The sequence below is a fragment of the Rhynchophorus ferrugineus genome, unplaced genomic scaffold, assembly GCF_030347505.1.
Source record: "Rhynchophorus ferrugineus isolate W39M unplaced genomic scaffold, kcgeb_rfMv2 rfM9, whole genome shotgun sequence".
NCBI lineage: Eukaryota > Metazoa > Arthropoda > Insecta > Coleoptera > Curculionidae > Rhynchophorus > Rhynchophorus ferrugineus.
The window spans coordinates 8,221,176-8,238,944 of NW_027472588.1; the positions used below are offsets into that span (position 1 = coordinate 8,221,176).

Genomic DNA, 17,769 nt, shown 5'->3' on the forward strand with positions numbered 1-17,769 from the left:
GTCCAAATTTTATTATGGATAAATATACGCCACAAGAACGAGCAGAAATAGTGACAATATTTATTGAAAAAAATCAAAATGGGACTTTTGTCCCATCTTATATAATTAAAAATTCTTAGTGTGACGACTATATTTTTTTTCATTTTTGATAGAGAGAATATTAAATAATAAAATATCACCGAGAACATTTCCTGAATAAAAAACAGTGCATACCTGCAACTTACAACTCGGAAGACGAACAGGAAACTTTTCATTTCATATTAACATGTGCTTTCTTCGGCTGTAGTCACGTTTTACGCTGGTGCGGAATCGTAAAGAGGACTAAATGTCTAGGGAAATTGCCGGTAGTTTTCCTTGCGAAACGACGACATTAGATATACAGAACTAGGCGAGAGATTTTAATAAGATGCTTCGCATAATAATGGCATTAGATTTTTTGCTACTTAATAATATTTGAAGTTCACAAAAATATGTATTTTATCCTAAAATTAAGTACGTAACACAGCCCTATTATCAAAAACTATCTCTCACTTCCAATAAGTAATTGCAACTAGTTTTTGGTTGAAACTGTTTATAAAAGCTTTGCCTAGGCGGTGCTTTTTAACCGACTTCAAAAAAGGTTTTATGTTTGGCTGTATATATATTTCTTAATATATATTAGCCGATTTCTCCGTCAATTATGGGCCGATTTTCAAAATTATTCTATTCGAAAGAACACACTTCCAAGGTGGTCTCATTGGAACAAAATCAGGATGTGATGGAGAGGAAGGGGGGAAATCGAGGGAAAACATAAAATTTCCAAGGCATGTACAATGTTTTCACATATTTTTTATCTAAAATAATTAGATATTGGTATATAATGATATTGTTGAACTGATATGAGAAAAAATTGGTAGTTCAGTGTAAAAGTCAGTCAGGTTGCTTTTTAAGCGATAACCATATCATATGAGACGTCGTAGAGAAGTTATAGGTAACTATTTCTATGGTGTAATGGTTAGAGCGTTGAGCTCACACGTGAAGGCCGATCATTCAATTCCCAACAGGGCCGCAGCTATTTTTGTTCTCATTTGATTAGAACAATTGTTAATTTACCTATACTAGCGGACCCCGGGGCTTGAAACGTTCCTTATTCTCAAACACTGTTATTGAAAAATAAAATATTTTTAATAAAAAACTGAACCATCTTCAAAAAATAAATAAGGAATAAATAAAAAGTGAAAAATAATCAAGTTTGCATATTTAATATAAAAAGGAAGTTTTAAAATAAAATATCTACCTAATAACCCTTGTAGTAACTAAATAAAAATAAACAGAAACTTTATTTAAGCTGCCTACTACACGTATTTAATATTCTACAATATACACACAATTTAGCTTAATACCTACCTAAACCTATTTATCTACTTACAATATTATTTCAATTAATGCCGACTGATCAGTCTGAAGTTGGTGCATTTTGATTTTGTTTGATAAATATACGCCACAAACACGAGCAGGAATAGTGACGATATTTATTGAAAATAATCGCGTCAATATTGCCACTCAGCAGAAATTGCATCAAAAATATCATAATCGTCCAGTGCCTCACAAAACCACAATTTATCGTGCCTAATATGCGAATTTTCGGCAGTACGGTATGACCGTAGACAAGCCTCATTCTGAAAGACAATACACATTTCTGCATGCAGTTTAAGGCGAATTTTGAAAACTGATTTGAAAATTAACCTGTACAAAATTCAATTGGTACAAAAATTGCTACCGGGAGATCCTGATCAACCAGTTGAGTACAATAATGCAATCCTAAGGCTGTCTGGAGAAATTTAAGATCTTTTGTCTAAATTAATGTACGACGAAGTCCATTTTCTTCTCAGTGGCCACGTCAATAAACAGCACAGTCGGTTTTGGGGACATAGAATACAGAATCCTCAATTAATTCATGAAACATCATTGTATTCAATAAATATAACTGTATGGTATGCTGGAAATATCATAGGTCCCTATTTTTTTGAAAATGACCAAGGTGTTGAAGTTACTGTTATTGCTGAACGGTACCAAGACATGATTCAAAATTTTCTTGTGCCAGAAATGGAAGAGCAAAAACTAGAAAACATGTGGTTTCAACAAATTGGGGCCACAACACACACAGCTCGTTCAACAATTCAATTATTGAGTGACATTTTTCCACGAAGACCAATTTCACGAAGTGGCAATTTAGCATGGACAGCCATATCTAACAGACTTTCTTATGGGGTTTTTTAAAATCAAAAGTTTATGTAAATAAGCCCCAAACGATTCAACATCTTAAAGACAATATTCGTCACGAAATTGGGGAAAGTCAGCGTCAGATGTTGTAGAATGTCATGAAAAATGCCATAAAAAGAGCCGCAAATTGCATGGCGAATAGCGGTCACCATTTAGCCGATATAATTTTTCAATCATAATGAAAAAAAACATAAACACCAGATAAAGTTTTTATGAAAACCAAACTTACTGATTTTTTCTTTGAGCAAAGTTATAGGCTATCAAAATAATAGCGGGACTTTTGCCACGGGTTGTAGATTTTGAAAGAGGTTCAAGCGTTCATCCACTCAGAATAGAAATGTTTTTCTAAACACCAAATTTCAGTTCCCATCTGCGAAATATTAATTATATTATTAGTAAAAAAACCCAGCTGACCAACGACAGCTTTCGCGTGACAAGACAGACGCGATTAATCGCGGAAAAAGCTCCTAAGCCATCCGAGGCAAAAAGAAAAACTTTATCTCGCTTTTTCCGATTTTTTTCTTCGGTTATCGCCTTGTTTTGTCGCATCCTTTTTGCTCAGCTTATATATATATATATATATATATAACCCATCCCCCGGAATGTCGCTGGATCCCTTTCCGCCGTACAAAAAGTTAACCGGAATCGGGAGTGTACTAACGGGTATGTCGGTCACGTCTCTACGTAACAAACAACCAATTAGTTAGTCCGGAGCAGGTGGATCTGGAACACGTTTGCGTAAAATCGTCCGGGCTGGCAAAGCGCCATTGTTTTAAAAGGATTTCGGGAGTGAAGAAGGACGACCGGCTCGTAGGAATTCAAATTTTCGTACCTAGTTTATGGAAAACTCGCTCGATTTACCCGTAATGTACGTGGCTTCGTCTAGTACACGTTTACGTGTAATATCAATATATTCCTATTATTTCTATCGGTTCCAATCGAAATTAACATTCAAAATCTGAAAATACAAGAGATGTACAATATAATAAGAACACCTGACATATATGTGCGTCTAAAAATGAAGTACTGACCGTTAGTCTCGCTAAAATTCGAGACATATTACACCGATTTAGCCAATTTTAGCTCTGTAACATTTATGGAAATCCTGTGAAGGTTTATATGACAAGAAAATAAGAAATCATTGTGAGGAAAATAATAAAAACAGCCATTTTCTTTTCCTTTACAAAGTGTCGCTGTTACAGTCATCAATATGTATCACTACCACAAAGGATCTATATTTTTGTTGATTGTCAATTATTCATGGGTGCGTTTAGAAATGTATTCTAGAGGTAAAATGTTGAATACTGATTAAAACTCACAAGTCTATTGAAAAGTCCACGGCCTGACACATAGATGGCGCTACTAGAATTAAATCTATATGTTTTTTAGTTAGCCCTAACCCTCAAAGGATGCGTATATAAATTTGACAACTGTCGGATCATTACTTTGTCAATTATATCATTTTGAGTGAAGCAACTTTTGTTATTGTGAAAAAAATTGACAAAAAGGAATTTCGCGTGTTGATAAAATATTGATTTTTGGAAAGAAAAAATACAGTTGAAGCAAAACGTGACTTGATGCCGAGTTTGCGGACACTGCCCCAGGAAAATTAACCATCAAAGATTGGTATGCTAAGTTTAGAGGTGGTGAAATGACCACCGAAGACGGTGAATGCAGTGGACGCCCAAAAAAGGTGAAAAAACTCACATTCTAAAATAGCCACTGTTTGATAGTATTTTCATTAAAAAGGAAAATGAAAAACGGACTTTATGGACAATAATATTAAAGTACAGAATAAATTGAATTGTCAAGACTCTTTAAGCCAATTAGTTTCTCATAAATATTAAGCTATTTTTTCTGGAATCATACTACATTCATATAAAAATAATGTAAGTGTAGCAATCAAAAGAAAACCTACACATGGAGCATTCTAGGCTTACTATTGGACAATTTTAAAACTTTTTAAAAATTTTATTAAAGTTAGAAATTATTTATATTATATTATATATAATATTTATGTAATGATATATCATATATATATATATATATATATATATATATATATATATATATATATATATATATATATATTAACGAATGTATAAATTCGTCAATTCAACAATATGTTGCCTTTTTTTAGTAGACTGTTATTGGAAGGCACTAATATCGTTGCTTTTTAATTCCGATATGAGTAACATTATTCTAGATAATATATTAGGCGTAAAACAATTGCAAAATGCTTATTACTAATACATTAGACAATCGGTAATATGACCGCAGCTGTTCACTTAAAAACTAAGGATGCGATCAGAACTTTTAAAACTAACAGACGCTTACCTTTTTCTCAAAAGACCAGATACGACCACGATACGTAACGATCTTGCACTTTATACATTTAAAATAAACGCACATTTAAATCCAAATAACACTGAACGGGTTTCCGAATAAAACACTGTATTTTTTATAAACAATATAAAAAAAACGATAACCGCCAGTTCATATACCACCCTATCAATATAAACTGTTTTTTTCCTAGAGTACCGACTTCGATTCATAGATGGCACAAGGACATATTATAATTAAATATTGTGCGTGTACTTATTGATTATTAACAAATTACGAAAAATGTGTAATGATTTTTGATACAACATTCTAACCGAATAGGATATATATGCCATAAAATACAGCATCTTTGGTCAGTAAAGAAAGGTTTCTGCACATCAGGATGGATAGTAGTACCATCGCGTTAGCAAAGATGGCTCCACACGTTAGATTTTTGTTATACAATGAAGTTTTATTGGTTGACTAACATCACGAAGACGTTATTTTTCAAAGTATTATTGTATATATTAATTATTAAGAAACTACGAAATATTTTTAAAGATCTTTGAGACAATATCTAGTGTGGTAATTATATATTCAAATATGACACCAATATTACCGTCAGAAAGATATCTGGGGGATAAAAAGCATTGTAATACCGCAATAACACAGACGATGGCGCCTATTGCTATAGATGGTGTTTTCACCTGATTTACTGGTTGACTACCTTTATTAGAAACCTACTTATTGGGTATATAGTATATATAAAAATATATACAAACCAACTATGAATTAATTTGCCATAGAATCATCCGTAAAAAAGACAGTGATTTCTGAAAGCTAAGAAGGATGGTAGCATTACTTTATATTGGACGATGCTGTCAACTGTTATTTTTTGTGTATTTCTGTGTTTTGCTGGTTGACTACCGCTATTTTAATATAACAATTCAAATAACTGATCCTGTTTATGTGTTGTTAAGTTACATGTGGTCGACTAAAAGACGAACAGGAAAGGGAGGTAATGTCACGGTAATTTAATTGATATAATAATAATTAAGAATAGAAAAATAACTTTTATTATTTTGATTTACCAATGATATTTTAAAGTAATAAAACTACTAATAATATTTTATAAAATGTATAATAATGCTGTACATATAATAAGTAAGTTTACAAAATTATTATTTATAGTACATGTGTAATAAAATAAATATACAAAATATTACATTTACATAGCTAGAATCATGAATTAATTACAACAATATTAGATCGTACGCTAATTTAGGCCACCGAATTAATTGACTTGTTAGAAATAGATTCGATTAATTAATTTTGACATCCTAAAGCGAACTTTCCCGAGGAAAGTTGACATAAGACGATGTCCCAGAATGATTTCTCGATTACTACAATGAAATGATGATGACGAAGTGTGCTTTGCATTTATATAGTTTGACGTTCCATGGTCTCTCCTCACGATATTTGACGAAAACAAAAATGACATGACAAGAGAAGAATGTGATTTGTTTTCCAAAAATATCGCCATGGAACTGGAAACAGTGAAAAGGTATTTGCCTTTAGGGAACAAATAGTGACCATCTCACTCGAGTTATTATCATTAAGATCTTAACACAACATGACACAAGGATTTGTCTTTTTTAAAACTACTACTAAGCTCACGGTAAGAGAAAGGGGTCTCTGTTTTACCGACCCGCGAAAGTGAGGTTAGTTCGGATAATGTTACGAGGAAAACCCCTAAATAGTTTAAATTAACATGAATGGCACTAGATGGTTGTATATATTGTCATTTATTAAAACATGCCGAAATCGGTATGAACCACCTCGCAGTTATTTTGTTTTTCGATGTTATTAGCGGCCATATTTAGTTCCATTAAAGTGTCCACACTATTGATGCTGACGCCTTTCAAGATTTTCTGGGCAGCAAGACTGGTAAAGTTAAACGACAAATCACTTAGACTGGGAAATTGTTGTTTGCTGTTCTCTCTGGACAGGGTTCGCTCTTTGTAGCAGATGTTGGGCTCGGACCCAATGCAGTTTTTATCCAGAATTTTGTTGTCTGACATTTTATCCAGAGATGTTTTCGAACCCACGTCATTTTTGAAGAACCTCCCGATGGGGATGCCTTCGTAGCTCTTCGTGGGACTTGGTGGATTGCTACCGTAAACGGAGTTCTTGGAGAAGTCCCTGAAGGTGTTCGCTATTGGTGAGTCGGGGTTCGAGCTTGAGATGTATTGATTGTGCGTGCTGGATGACACGTTCTTAATTAAGTTATGGAAATTCAAGCTTTCTTTCGTCGGTATTTGCAGGGACAGTTTCCTGCTGTTGTTCATGGTTTCCACCGAGTCCTCGTTCACGGTTTCATCCTTGAGGTTCTTCAGGCTGGCTTGGGATTCTTGATTCGTGTTCTTCGTTGGTTTGGATGATTCCTCGGTTTCCGGTTTAGACTCGCTTTCGTTCTGCACGTCACCATTTATGACGACGACATTAGGGTTGCTACCGTCATTTTGTCCATTTTGGAAGGTTATGACGGACCTTACGGGGGAATTTTGGACATATATTTTCGTGTTGCCCCCTGGACCGTTACCAGTGTTGATGGTTGCTGTTGCGGTAGCGTTGGAATTACCGATGGAAACCCCGTTTTGGTTGGTGGTGACTTGTAGGGTGAAGGAGTTGCTTTGACTCATCGCTGGTGATAAGGCCCCATTGGTTTTCGCTGATATTTTCGTTGTCGTGATCTCTTTTCTTATTTTCTTCAAAGACTTGGTGTCTGTTTTTGGTGTATCAACGCGATTGATAACCGTTTTGTGCGATTCCAAGCTGGAAGGTCCACTAGTAAGCGAGCTTCCAGTTTTACTGCTTTTATGCGACTCAATGCTGCTCGGACCGCTGTTGTCGATACTGGACAAATGTTTTATCGGTGATGCTGATGCCTGACTCTCAGACGAATTATCGCAACTGTAAATGCCACTCTCGTTCAATCTCTGACTAGTTTTCAATAGAGTTTCGCTAGATTTTCCGTTGATTTTCGGGGTGCTCCTGGCTGGTTCCAGGGAATCCCGACTTTTAGCTGGACTGGTGTCGGTTTTCGTGTCGTTGCTGGTGGAAGGTCGCCCCAGACTGGACCTACTGGCTTTCCTCGAACTGTCCCTGCTCCTGTACGCGTGTTTCCTGGGTAGGGTGCTCGCAGAGTACGAGGGTGTGTTAAATCTGGATATGGGTGAGTTTTCTCGCGATTCCATTAGGGAGTTCGGTAGGGTTGCGTCGCTGGAGTGGTTTCTTCGATGGTTTCGCGGTAGGGTTGCGGATCGGGAGCTGATTTCGCATGTCTCGAGGTATGTCGCTATGTCGATGCCGGAATCCTGAAAAAGGTTAAATAAATTTTAATAAATGAGTAATCATTTAATAAATTGCGAGCGAAGGTCATCGAATATTGTGTGGAGCTAATGGCTACCACGCTCTACCGATTTCTTCATGTGAATACTGGTTATGTTGTTTTAGAAGTGGTGATTTTGACACCCAAGTCAAAGAAAATTCTGGATAACAAAGACATTTCTCGATGATACTACCAATTGGGAGCGTTGTCGATTACAATGTATTCGTTTGAGCAGAACACTGCGTGAAAAATGGCCGGAAAACCACAACAATGTTGTTCTTCAGAGTGACAAACTCGACCACATGTTGTAAAGCCGATGAAAACATAGGTGGAAACATTTAAATGGGCTACACCACTTTCTGTATTCACTAGTCCCTGCTCTTTCTGATTACAACTTGTTCCAACATATGAGTCGTGACCTGTCTGAGCGGCGCTTCGCTTCTTATGAAGATACCAAAAAATTGGTCAGCAGGTCAAAATCTGACATGAATAGTTTAGGCAAAATCAAATTTAGGTAACGCAATTGACAATGTAACGCCTCAACGATGTGAATCAGTTCATTTTAAAATTTAATTTTTAACCAGTTTTTCAAGTTGTTGATGTACGGCACTGCAGAACAGAGCAAAAATTGAAAAATATTATGGTGATTTACTGGGATATAACATCCTATAGTTGGTTCAAATCAATATTGCTGGCCAAAAATGTGCTTCATCACGCAAGAACTCAAGATTTCTAAGCCAAAACACCTGCCGAGATGGTATAACCTTTTAGTTTTGCTTCATGTAATCAGTGAAAATCTGGTAGTTGTTAATCCAAATGGCAACTATCAAGGAAAAATTAAGTTGGAGCCTTAAGCTACCATATTAAGCTACCGAAAAAAATTTAGAGCAGATCAGACAAGCTTTGGATGGAGATGCATCATTAGGAGAAAATATAAGCCAAATCTTTGTCAAAACTACTGATTCAGAAATTGTTGCTTCTAGGAAAAAAAGAAAATTTCGAAATTAGAGTATTATGAGGGCAAATAGTTAGTATATTGCTGGTTATCTTTAATATTTACACTACAATTAAGAAATTAATATTGACAAAATTGATTTAAAAAAAAAAGTTACAGCTTATTTTTGATAAGTCGACTTTTTTTGTTTATATATATATATATATATATATATATATATATATATATATATATATATATATATATATATATATACTAGCGACCTAGCGATATAGAATGTTATTTGCGTTATAGAATGTTGACTTTAAATAGAACTCAAGTTATAGGTGGCTTGAAGGTAGATCTGTTGACAATCTATCAATTTATTAATTTAAATTTTAGCCATATATTTTGATGATATCTAATGCACAATATTAAAATTAAAATTGTTCTTGCTTCAAATTTCATCAATGTATATGACAAAATCACACAATTTATCTTATCGACTATTTTTTATCAGCTTATTCTTTTCCTGGATTGAAATATTAATGAATGAGTGAAATGAAGAATCTTCAAGAATGAAACAGAATAATTAACTCTATTGTTCAAAATATTATTTTGAATTAGTTTTATTGTTGCTTCCTACTAACCAGACTGGAGATGTTTCAGATAATATATTACAACAAATCAGGGGTGTCGGCCACCCAGAAAAATATCGATATTTTACAAAAAATATATCGATATGTTTTAAGAAAAAATAAAAATATTGAAAGATTAGACTAAAAAATATATATTTGTTATATATAAATATCAATAAATCGATATATCGGCCAATCGATCGATCGATATATCAATATTTTTTCGGCATCCCTACTACAAACTTACTTTTTCTGATGATGTTTGTGTTCCAACGCTGTGTAGATGTACGGCTTTGGAGTTGAACCATTCACTGGGCGGGAATTGAGCACCGAAAGTCCCGATTTGGCACTGGGACCTCTTAGACCTCCTGAATATCCTTGATAACAGGGATTCTTTCTCTGAAAGGCAAACCGCAAACATAAAAAGGGTTTTGCGTCGGGAATTTCGATTGTTCTTACTTGGAGTTGGCGTAGAATCCCCACTGTTTGGATATTCAGTGCTGCTACTGGTATCTACGTAATGCTTGTGAATGGTTCTGGTCGACGCCGAGCGCCTTAGTCTTCGGTTCGAGCTCCAGAGCCTAAAGGAACCGCGCCTGTCCGGACTTCTGTGAGCTGGGAATGATGCCGATCGTCGTTTGTTTCGTGGATACATTATTTTATCACTGGCGTTGCCTGTGTAACAGTGTAACGAGAGTACAAAACTTTCGATATTTTTTTTTTCATTTTCTATGTTCTAACACTTACCTCCACAGATAACATCTGCTAAATTAGTTTGTATGCATTGATGTGTTACATTTCCATCTCTAATAGTTGACATGTCCCCATGCACCATTACCATAGCTTCTTCGGTTGACATGAGCATCGTTTTGTTGGGTGCCACCTCGTAGCCATTTTCGGGTTCACGTCTGCTTCTGGTTCTGGAATGGCTTCGTGATCTTTTCCTCCTTAAAAGGCCCATTTACAATTAAAATTTATATAATTTACATGCCAGGGGAACTGTCAAATGGTTTGTAGCGACGCAGTTTTAGTTATTTATATTTAGGGAAGTCGTTTAAATTTAAATTTACGAAAATTGTAATATTTTTTCTTTCTGTATAGTCTAGGGGTGTCATTTATAGACCGTTTAACTGTTTTTCGTAATATTTTGGACATGGAAAGAGAATTATGGCTTGAGACAAAATAAAATATCACACGGTATTGAATGTCTCGTGTTAATATGCCAACCAAGATAGGATTATCACATCGGCTCGTTGTCGAGTGCTTCGGAAAATGGGGTTTCAAGTACCGATGTTAGACGAAGCCTGTCAGAAGTCAAGACGATCCAAGATCGTGCAATTCTCGAATTCCGAAACGCACATGTTCTATCGGCGTGAGAAGTTCCTAGAGAAAGAGCCGTTCCCACCCCAATATTCTGAACTAATTGGGGTACAGAAAAAGGTTTCTTGGACCAGCTTTGTCCACCACTATCAAGAACCGAAGGAGGAGCTTAGTCGATAAAACACCGGACATCGGCAACGGGAATTAGAATTGTTAAAAGACTAAGGATTTGCAACTAAGAAGAACATCAGAATTAGACAGAATTAAGAAGAAAGAATTTATAAGAAAATGTTTCCGAAATACTAAATAATTACAAGAATTGACAAAAAAGAATTACTGAAGAATTGAACCAGAAGACCAGAAGCAGTAGAATGTCGAAAAACAAAAGAAGTATCGAGACTTAATCAAGCATCAAATTCAATAGAATTCCTGTATGTCAGTATTATCCAAAACCAGGCATACGATTTAGTAAGTCCATCATTTCCATCTAATTCATAATTCTTTTCACCATAACGTACTGATTAATATATTTAAATGTATATGTATATTGTATTATTAATTTAAACCAAAACAACTCGTCTTTGAGTATTAATTTACTCATAGAAGAGAGAAAATAAACTGTATTTTATAGAAATACATATGACTTTTTTTTTCATATTTTTTAAGCCTCTTTAAGGATAAGTCCTTAAGATGATTTTTTTTAAATTTATTTTTGGTGATAAAACAGATTTAGTGAAGCGGTATCCAAAAACGAAACTTTAAACACGTTTTTCTTGAAACTACTTTTTTCGAGTCCACTGTGTTCTGCATCATCGGTGTCTCTATGACCACATTTGAAGTCAGCAAACCAACGTTTTATTGTTGTATCTGATGGAGTGAAGTCGCTAAAACACTTTTCAAGTCATTCCTTAGCTTGAACGGTATTTCTTCCCATCAAGAGGCAGTTTAAAATGAAAACACGAAATGAGTTTTGATCCATTGTTTTGAAAATAGCAAAAGTAGTGTCACTTTTAGCACAATAACTCACAAACGTATGAGTAGAATATCATTAAATTTTAACAGGTTATTTTGGAAGGTTAGTACTAACCGAAAAAGCGGCCATGTGTTAATTGTTAATTTTAACTCTTATATATGTTTCCCTTGATAACTCCCCTGATACCATTCAATAAAATGATATACTATAAGAACTAAAAGTCTGACGTAAATACCAGACAAGCTGTTGTAATCCCCCAACATTAATTCACAGTCCTAGGAATAGGAATAAAGTAATTAACTCACTCTGGTGTCACAATGAAGTAACCGCTGGAGGTGTTGTACAGTTTTCTTTCTTTGCTCAATTGCACGAGAGTGTCGTACAGTGCCTGTTCGCTGGGTGGTGATACGTGAGGGAATGCCATAATCAATGCTTCCCGGATGGTTTCTATTCCTGCAGGTCTCCCTTGACTAGATAATCTAAGCACTACGGCACATACAGCTTCCGGTAGAGGTGTCCATTGGGTTTGTGGCACTGACAGGGCACTGCAATGTTCGATGTCCTCTGTGAAATGAAATAAATGTCAACCTTATTATTGCTACAGGTGTTTAAAAGGTTTAAGCTTTAAAATAGTAAACATAGAAAATAGAAACTAGGTGATAAACGTCAATATATCGATACTGTTAAAAATAATCCTCATTTTTAACGCATTCCTCGTTTTTCAAACCTTTTCCTGGACTTATTCTTTTTTCAGGATCATCAGATATATCTAGTTGGACTATACACTAGTTATTATAAGCTGTTTAGTGTTTATAGCCTTTTTATTTGATCGATACGTCCGACTTTTGTCATCTGAACACAACTGATTAATTAACTGGTGATGCAAGGAAATCAATTGGTAAATAATTATTTCTTTTCATAGAAAATATTTGCTAACTTATGAAAAGTTTATTTATGGACAGAGCGACTCACAGGTGGGAACTGCTTAGGGCATCAGGTAATTTTAATCTCACACTGAAGAAAATCTGAATGACTAATATTTTATAAATTAATTAAAGGTAGTACAGATCCTAATAACAAACAACATAGGATGTTAGAAGAAACAACAAATGAAATTATTTGAAATATTTCTCACATAATAATGCATTCACAATATTACAAGAGTATGATAAACAATAACGGAGAAAATAATTAAAAAATGGCACTGAACTTAAGGACCGAAATATCACAGTTTTAAGAGTTAGTTTTTAATATTTTATTTGCCGGTAACAAAATATAACCTTGAGTAATTAGACGAATTTGTCTGGTGTTACGGCCATTACAATAACTGCTGCCGAGAGTTCTAAAAACAAACGATGGCAAACTAGATATTATTCGTTGGATAGATTTAGGATGTAGACACGAAATATAGGGACTAGAGAAGGGAAACTTGAATAGACGCAGCTGTAACCACGTTCGAGCATTCTGGAGAAGCTACCTCACACCACCTTGTACAAAACTGATTAATACTTTTAACCCGAAAAATACTTTTAATAGAAATGAATAGAAAATAGAAATATATGGTGACTCTCATTTCGATGGTGAATTATTTAAAAGTGGTGATTTTGATGTCAATCAAGTCCAGGCCTTTTGTGGCATCAAAAATCACAATTATAACGAATTGCGATACTTTCTGGATAAAACCCCAGTTGAAATTCTCTAGGAACTTTTAGACAACTTAGAACTTGATAAATTCACTGTTTTCGGGATTTCGAATGCGACGAGAAAGATCAAAATGTTAATGTTAATGTTAATGGACACTACTGTAACAATTAATGTTTTGCGAGATTAAACAGAAAATAGGACAAGTTTATTTTGTAGATCATGATCAGTTTGAAGAAATAAAGTACTACAGAGAAGGTATCGCCTTTATTTACACGTGTTTCTTCCTATACTATATGTGTTTACAAAATAAGAGAAATTGGCTGCCGCACGAATTGACTGAATATGACATTTCGAAACGTTTCAACATCGCGATTTCTTTGCTTGCAATGCAAAACGAGCAGCGTTTTTTATAGCGTATGGTAACTGGAGATGAAAAGTGAATCTACCATGACAATTTCAAGCGAAAAGAACATTGAAGCGGAATAATTAAAACTAATAATTAAGTCGAGCTATACGTAGGAGCTATATTGTGGAATCAGAGAGGTGTAGTGTATAACGAGGTGCTAGAACTGAAAGAAATTATTACTGCAGATACGTACCCATGTCAAATAAACAAATTCAATGATATATTGCTTTGAGAAAGACTAACAATAGTTGGGAATCAGACACAAAGCAATATATTTGTGTACGACAACGTGTTGCAAGTGTTTTGAAGAATACAGTATTCGAGTGAAGCTCGAATGACAAGCTCTGGTAAACCCGCGAGTTCGCAAACATATCGCATTCTGATAATTACTTCTTACATTCCATTAATTACTAATTACTTACGGTTTCCAAATATTGAAGAAGTGTCTAAAATATTGGGTCGCTACCAAAGCCAAAGCCAAACATTGTTCGACATGATATCCCAATTTTTAGAAAAAAATATGAGAAAAAGTTGTTGAAATCATGGAAAATGTTGTGATTAATATATATTGTAGTGACTTTTGTTAATAAATACCTAAAAGTGAAACAATTATCAGAAAATATGCAAACACCCAACAAAAGGGTAGTAATGTCAAGTTTGTTGCTTGTAGTAGTTATTTAAGTGTTAATTTATTCATTATATTTCCATAGCTGGAACATGTAAATATTGTCTTTTAGATCAAATATTACCAGACAAGACTGCATAGCTAGTAATCATTTACCTATGAAGGAGCATTTGAAGAAGACGTAGTTCTTAAGGGGTAAAGGAAGAAGCTCCAGTTTTACAACCAATCATAAAGCTATTTGCGAGAAAAATCAAAAGAATTCTAACTGTTATCATAAATATACAAAAAATATTTGTACTTTGCCTAAGTGAACTGAACTGAATCGGACCACGTGACTACTTACGTCAATGGAGTCGCACGGGTCTTTTTATACAAGCTCAAGAATTTTGTGCTTAACACAAAATATACTACAATAATCTCAATAAAACTGTATTAAATTTTACCGAGTTTAAACAAATAAATTTTTCCCCTTGTTTTCATTCAATTATAACACGTAAAATATGGCAAAGCGCTGTTAGTTTGTTTATGGATGTGAGTCGCATTTCAATTCAAATGCAATTAAAGCGATTCGAAAGAATGGTACTGTATGCAGTTCATGGAAAAATCGAACGGATCTCGTCTGAAAATACAACACGCAACGAAAAATCGTAACAAGCGGCTAGTCATTGTGAAATTACCATATAACGGTACTACATAAATACAGAGTATGAATGTTTAAAATTAATATTTAATGTATGATTAATTGTTATAGGTTGGAGAAAAAGTAATTACGGTTTTTCCGACGGATGGCTTTAAAGACGCATATCGCTAGTAACGCTCGTTCAACGAAGCCATATTATAGCGCTTTTGAAAGGTAAATATTTTGCATGTTATGTCTTGTTGGCTCACGAACAGAGAACAGATAAGGTTGGTCGAGTCTACAATAGATCTAATTTAGCTTATCTAATTAAACACAACGATTAACACAACTATATATATATATATATATATATATATATATATATATATATATATATATATATATATATATATATATATATATATATATATATATATATATAGTGTATAGTTTGGATGTTGCTTCAGTATAGAAATAAGCTACATTTTATCAACTGGTATTTAGCTAAATTAGATCTATTGTAGAGAGTCTTTCTGGACCAGCCTTATCAGTTACCACCAAAAAGCAGAGGGAGGAACCGACAGAGTCTGTGTACAAGTCAAACAATCAATAATACATAAAAAAATCGGTCCTATTTGTGACAGTAACGGAATCGCATTATCAGTCGAATCTCTGTTCCTGAGGCAATAAGCTCACATCGTTCAGAATGTTATATTTCTCACCAGTTAGTGTGTTTAATCATCAATTTGATTGATTAGTATTATATATATATATATATATATATATATATATATATATATATATATATATATATATATATATATATAGTTGTGTTAATCGTTGTGTAGTTTGGATATTGCTTCAGTATAGAAATAAGCTACATTTAATCAACTAGTATTTAGCTAAATTAGATCTATTGTAGAGAGTCTTTCTGGACCAGCCTTATCAGTTACCACCAAAAAGCAGAGGGAGGAACCGACAGAGTCTGTGTACAAGTCAAACAATCAACAATACATAAAAAAATCGGTCCTATTTTTGATCGTAATGGAATCGCATTATTAGTCGAATCTCTGTTCCTGAGGCAATAAGCTCACATCGTTCAGAATGTTATATTTCTCACCAGTTAGTGTGTTTAATCATCAATTTGATTGATTAGTATGATTTGTTTCTAAACAACGCATTAACTTTTTTTAGAGATTATCAACACAAACCATGAAACATTAAAGAAATCCGAAGCTAAATACATTCCGTCAGTTGCGCATTCAAAGGTATTTCAAAATAATAAGGCACAGCCAATCCACAGTTATCAAGCTTAAAATTTAAAAACAAATAAATAAAACAGCAACCATATTACCGCAAAAAAAATATCAATACAAAACAAATAAATAATAAAATTGTGTATGGATAAAAGTCATTTTAAACTGAAGCTATGTACAGGTTAAATTTTAAAATAAAATCCGAATTCGTTGAGTAAATCAAAGAATTTGGGTAAGTTTTGAGGAAACAACACATCCCTCAGAAAATCAGGTAAGCCACGACTCCAGGCGGTTGGTAAATTTTTGTATTTCAACCAAACATATGTTAGGAGACTGACATTAGTTCCTCACAATTGAGACACAGAGGTATCTTAGTTCTATCCATTGGGAAGGAATAGGTATATTAATAGTCACCAATCAACAGTCTTTTTAATTTTACTTGCATATATCTGTTCTCTAAAGAGTGCGCAAGGAAAGTCAAAGGACCAAGACTTGTTTTTATATTTCAGCGGGTCTTATTCAAGTTTTATCAGACTATTTAACCTTCTATCTGTAAATGGAAAAAGATCATTATAATATGAAGTATTTATTATTTATTGGAGTTTCGCCAATCAGAACATATAAGCCAGGTTTTAGCATGATTATTAAGTGATACTACAAGCTTTAGAGTTTCCTTTATTGCGAACATTTCAGCTGTGCCTACGAAAGTAAAAAAGTATGCTCAGCTATATTCATAGATGTAGCACAAGCCTTCGATAAGGTTTGGTATGAAGGCCTTGCTCATAAACTACATAAAATGTTACCAAAACAACACACCGAACTATTAAAATCATACATTACAACCAGAATGTTTAGAGCCAAACAAGAAGAAGCTTATTCTACAATATAAGAATCTAAAGCAGGTGTACCACAAGGAAGTATACTGGCGCCAATGTTTTATCTACTCCACACTTGTGCTTTACCACAAATGGAAAATATTATGATGGCTACATTTGCTGATGATACTGCGATTATAGTTGTCGGAAACAATAGTGAAGAAGCCTCACGAAAATTACAATAGGGAAATGACAATATAAATAATTGGACACAAGCTTGGAAAATAAAAATTAATGAAAATAAATCTGTGCATGTGCAGTTCACCTATAATCAGACCGTACAAGCATCAATAAAATTAAATAACACTATCATTACATATGGAAAGTTGCTATATGCAACAATGCTAAATATCTCGGATTCTTGATGCAAAACTTCACTGGAAGGAACATATAATGAAGAAAAGAAAAGAACTGGAATTAGAAAATGTACTGGTTAATTGGAAGAAAATCACAATTATCAGTACATAATAAATTACTATTATATAAGCAAATACTGAAACCTAT

The 17,769-nt window shown here is 34.1% G+C and overlaps 2 protein-coding genes across 10 annotated transcripts in view; both read right to left on the reverse strand.

Annotated features, from left to right (window-relative positions):
• The window catches only part of LOC143202192 (adhesion G protein-coupled receptor E2), a 325,024-nt gene extending 320,331 nt beyond the window's left edge, over positions 1-4,693 (reverse strand). Inside the window, exon 1 of the mRNA XM_076413500.1 lies at positions 4,600-4,693. The gene's annotated coding sequence lies outside the window, so the exon portion shown is untranslated. The remainder of the gene's footprint in view (positions 1-4,599) is intronic.
• Positions 4,694-5,711: 1,018 nt separating this feature from the next.
• Positions 5,712-17,769, reverse strand: part of knockout (Stork-head domain-containing protein knockout) — a 234,907-nt gene continuing 222,849 nt past the window's right edge. For all 9 annotated transcript variants that reach the window (XM_076413502.1, XM_076413506.1, XM_076413503.1 and 6 more), the window contains 5 exons: positions 12,146-12,404; positions 10,295-10,494; positions 10,007-10,222; positions 9,795-9,946; positions 5,712-7,961 (listed from right to left, as the gene is read on the reverse strand). In XM_076413502.1, the coding sequence (XP_076269617.1) occupies positions 6,393-7,961; positions 9,795-9,946; positions 10,007-10,222; positions 10,295-10,494; positions 12,146-12,404 (2,396 nt within the window). In that variant the 3' untranslated portion in view covers positions 5,712-6,392. The remainder of the gene's footprint in view (positions 7,962-9,794; positions 9,947-10,006; positions 10,223-10,294; positions 10,495-12,145; positions 12,405-17,769) is intronic.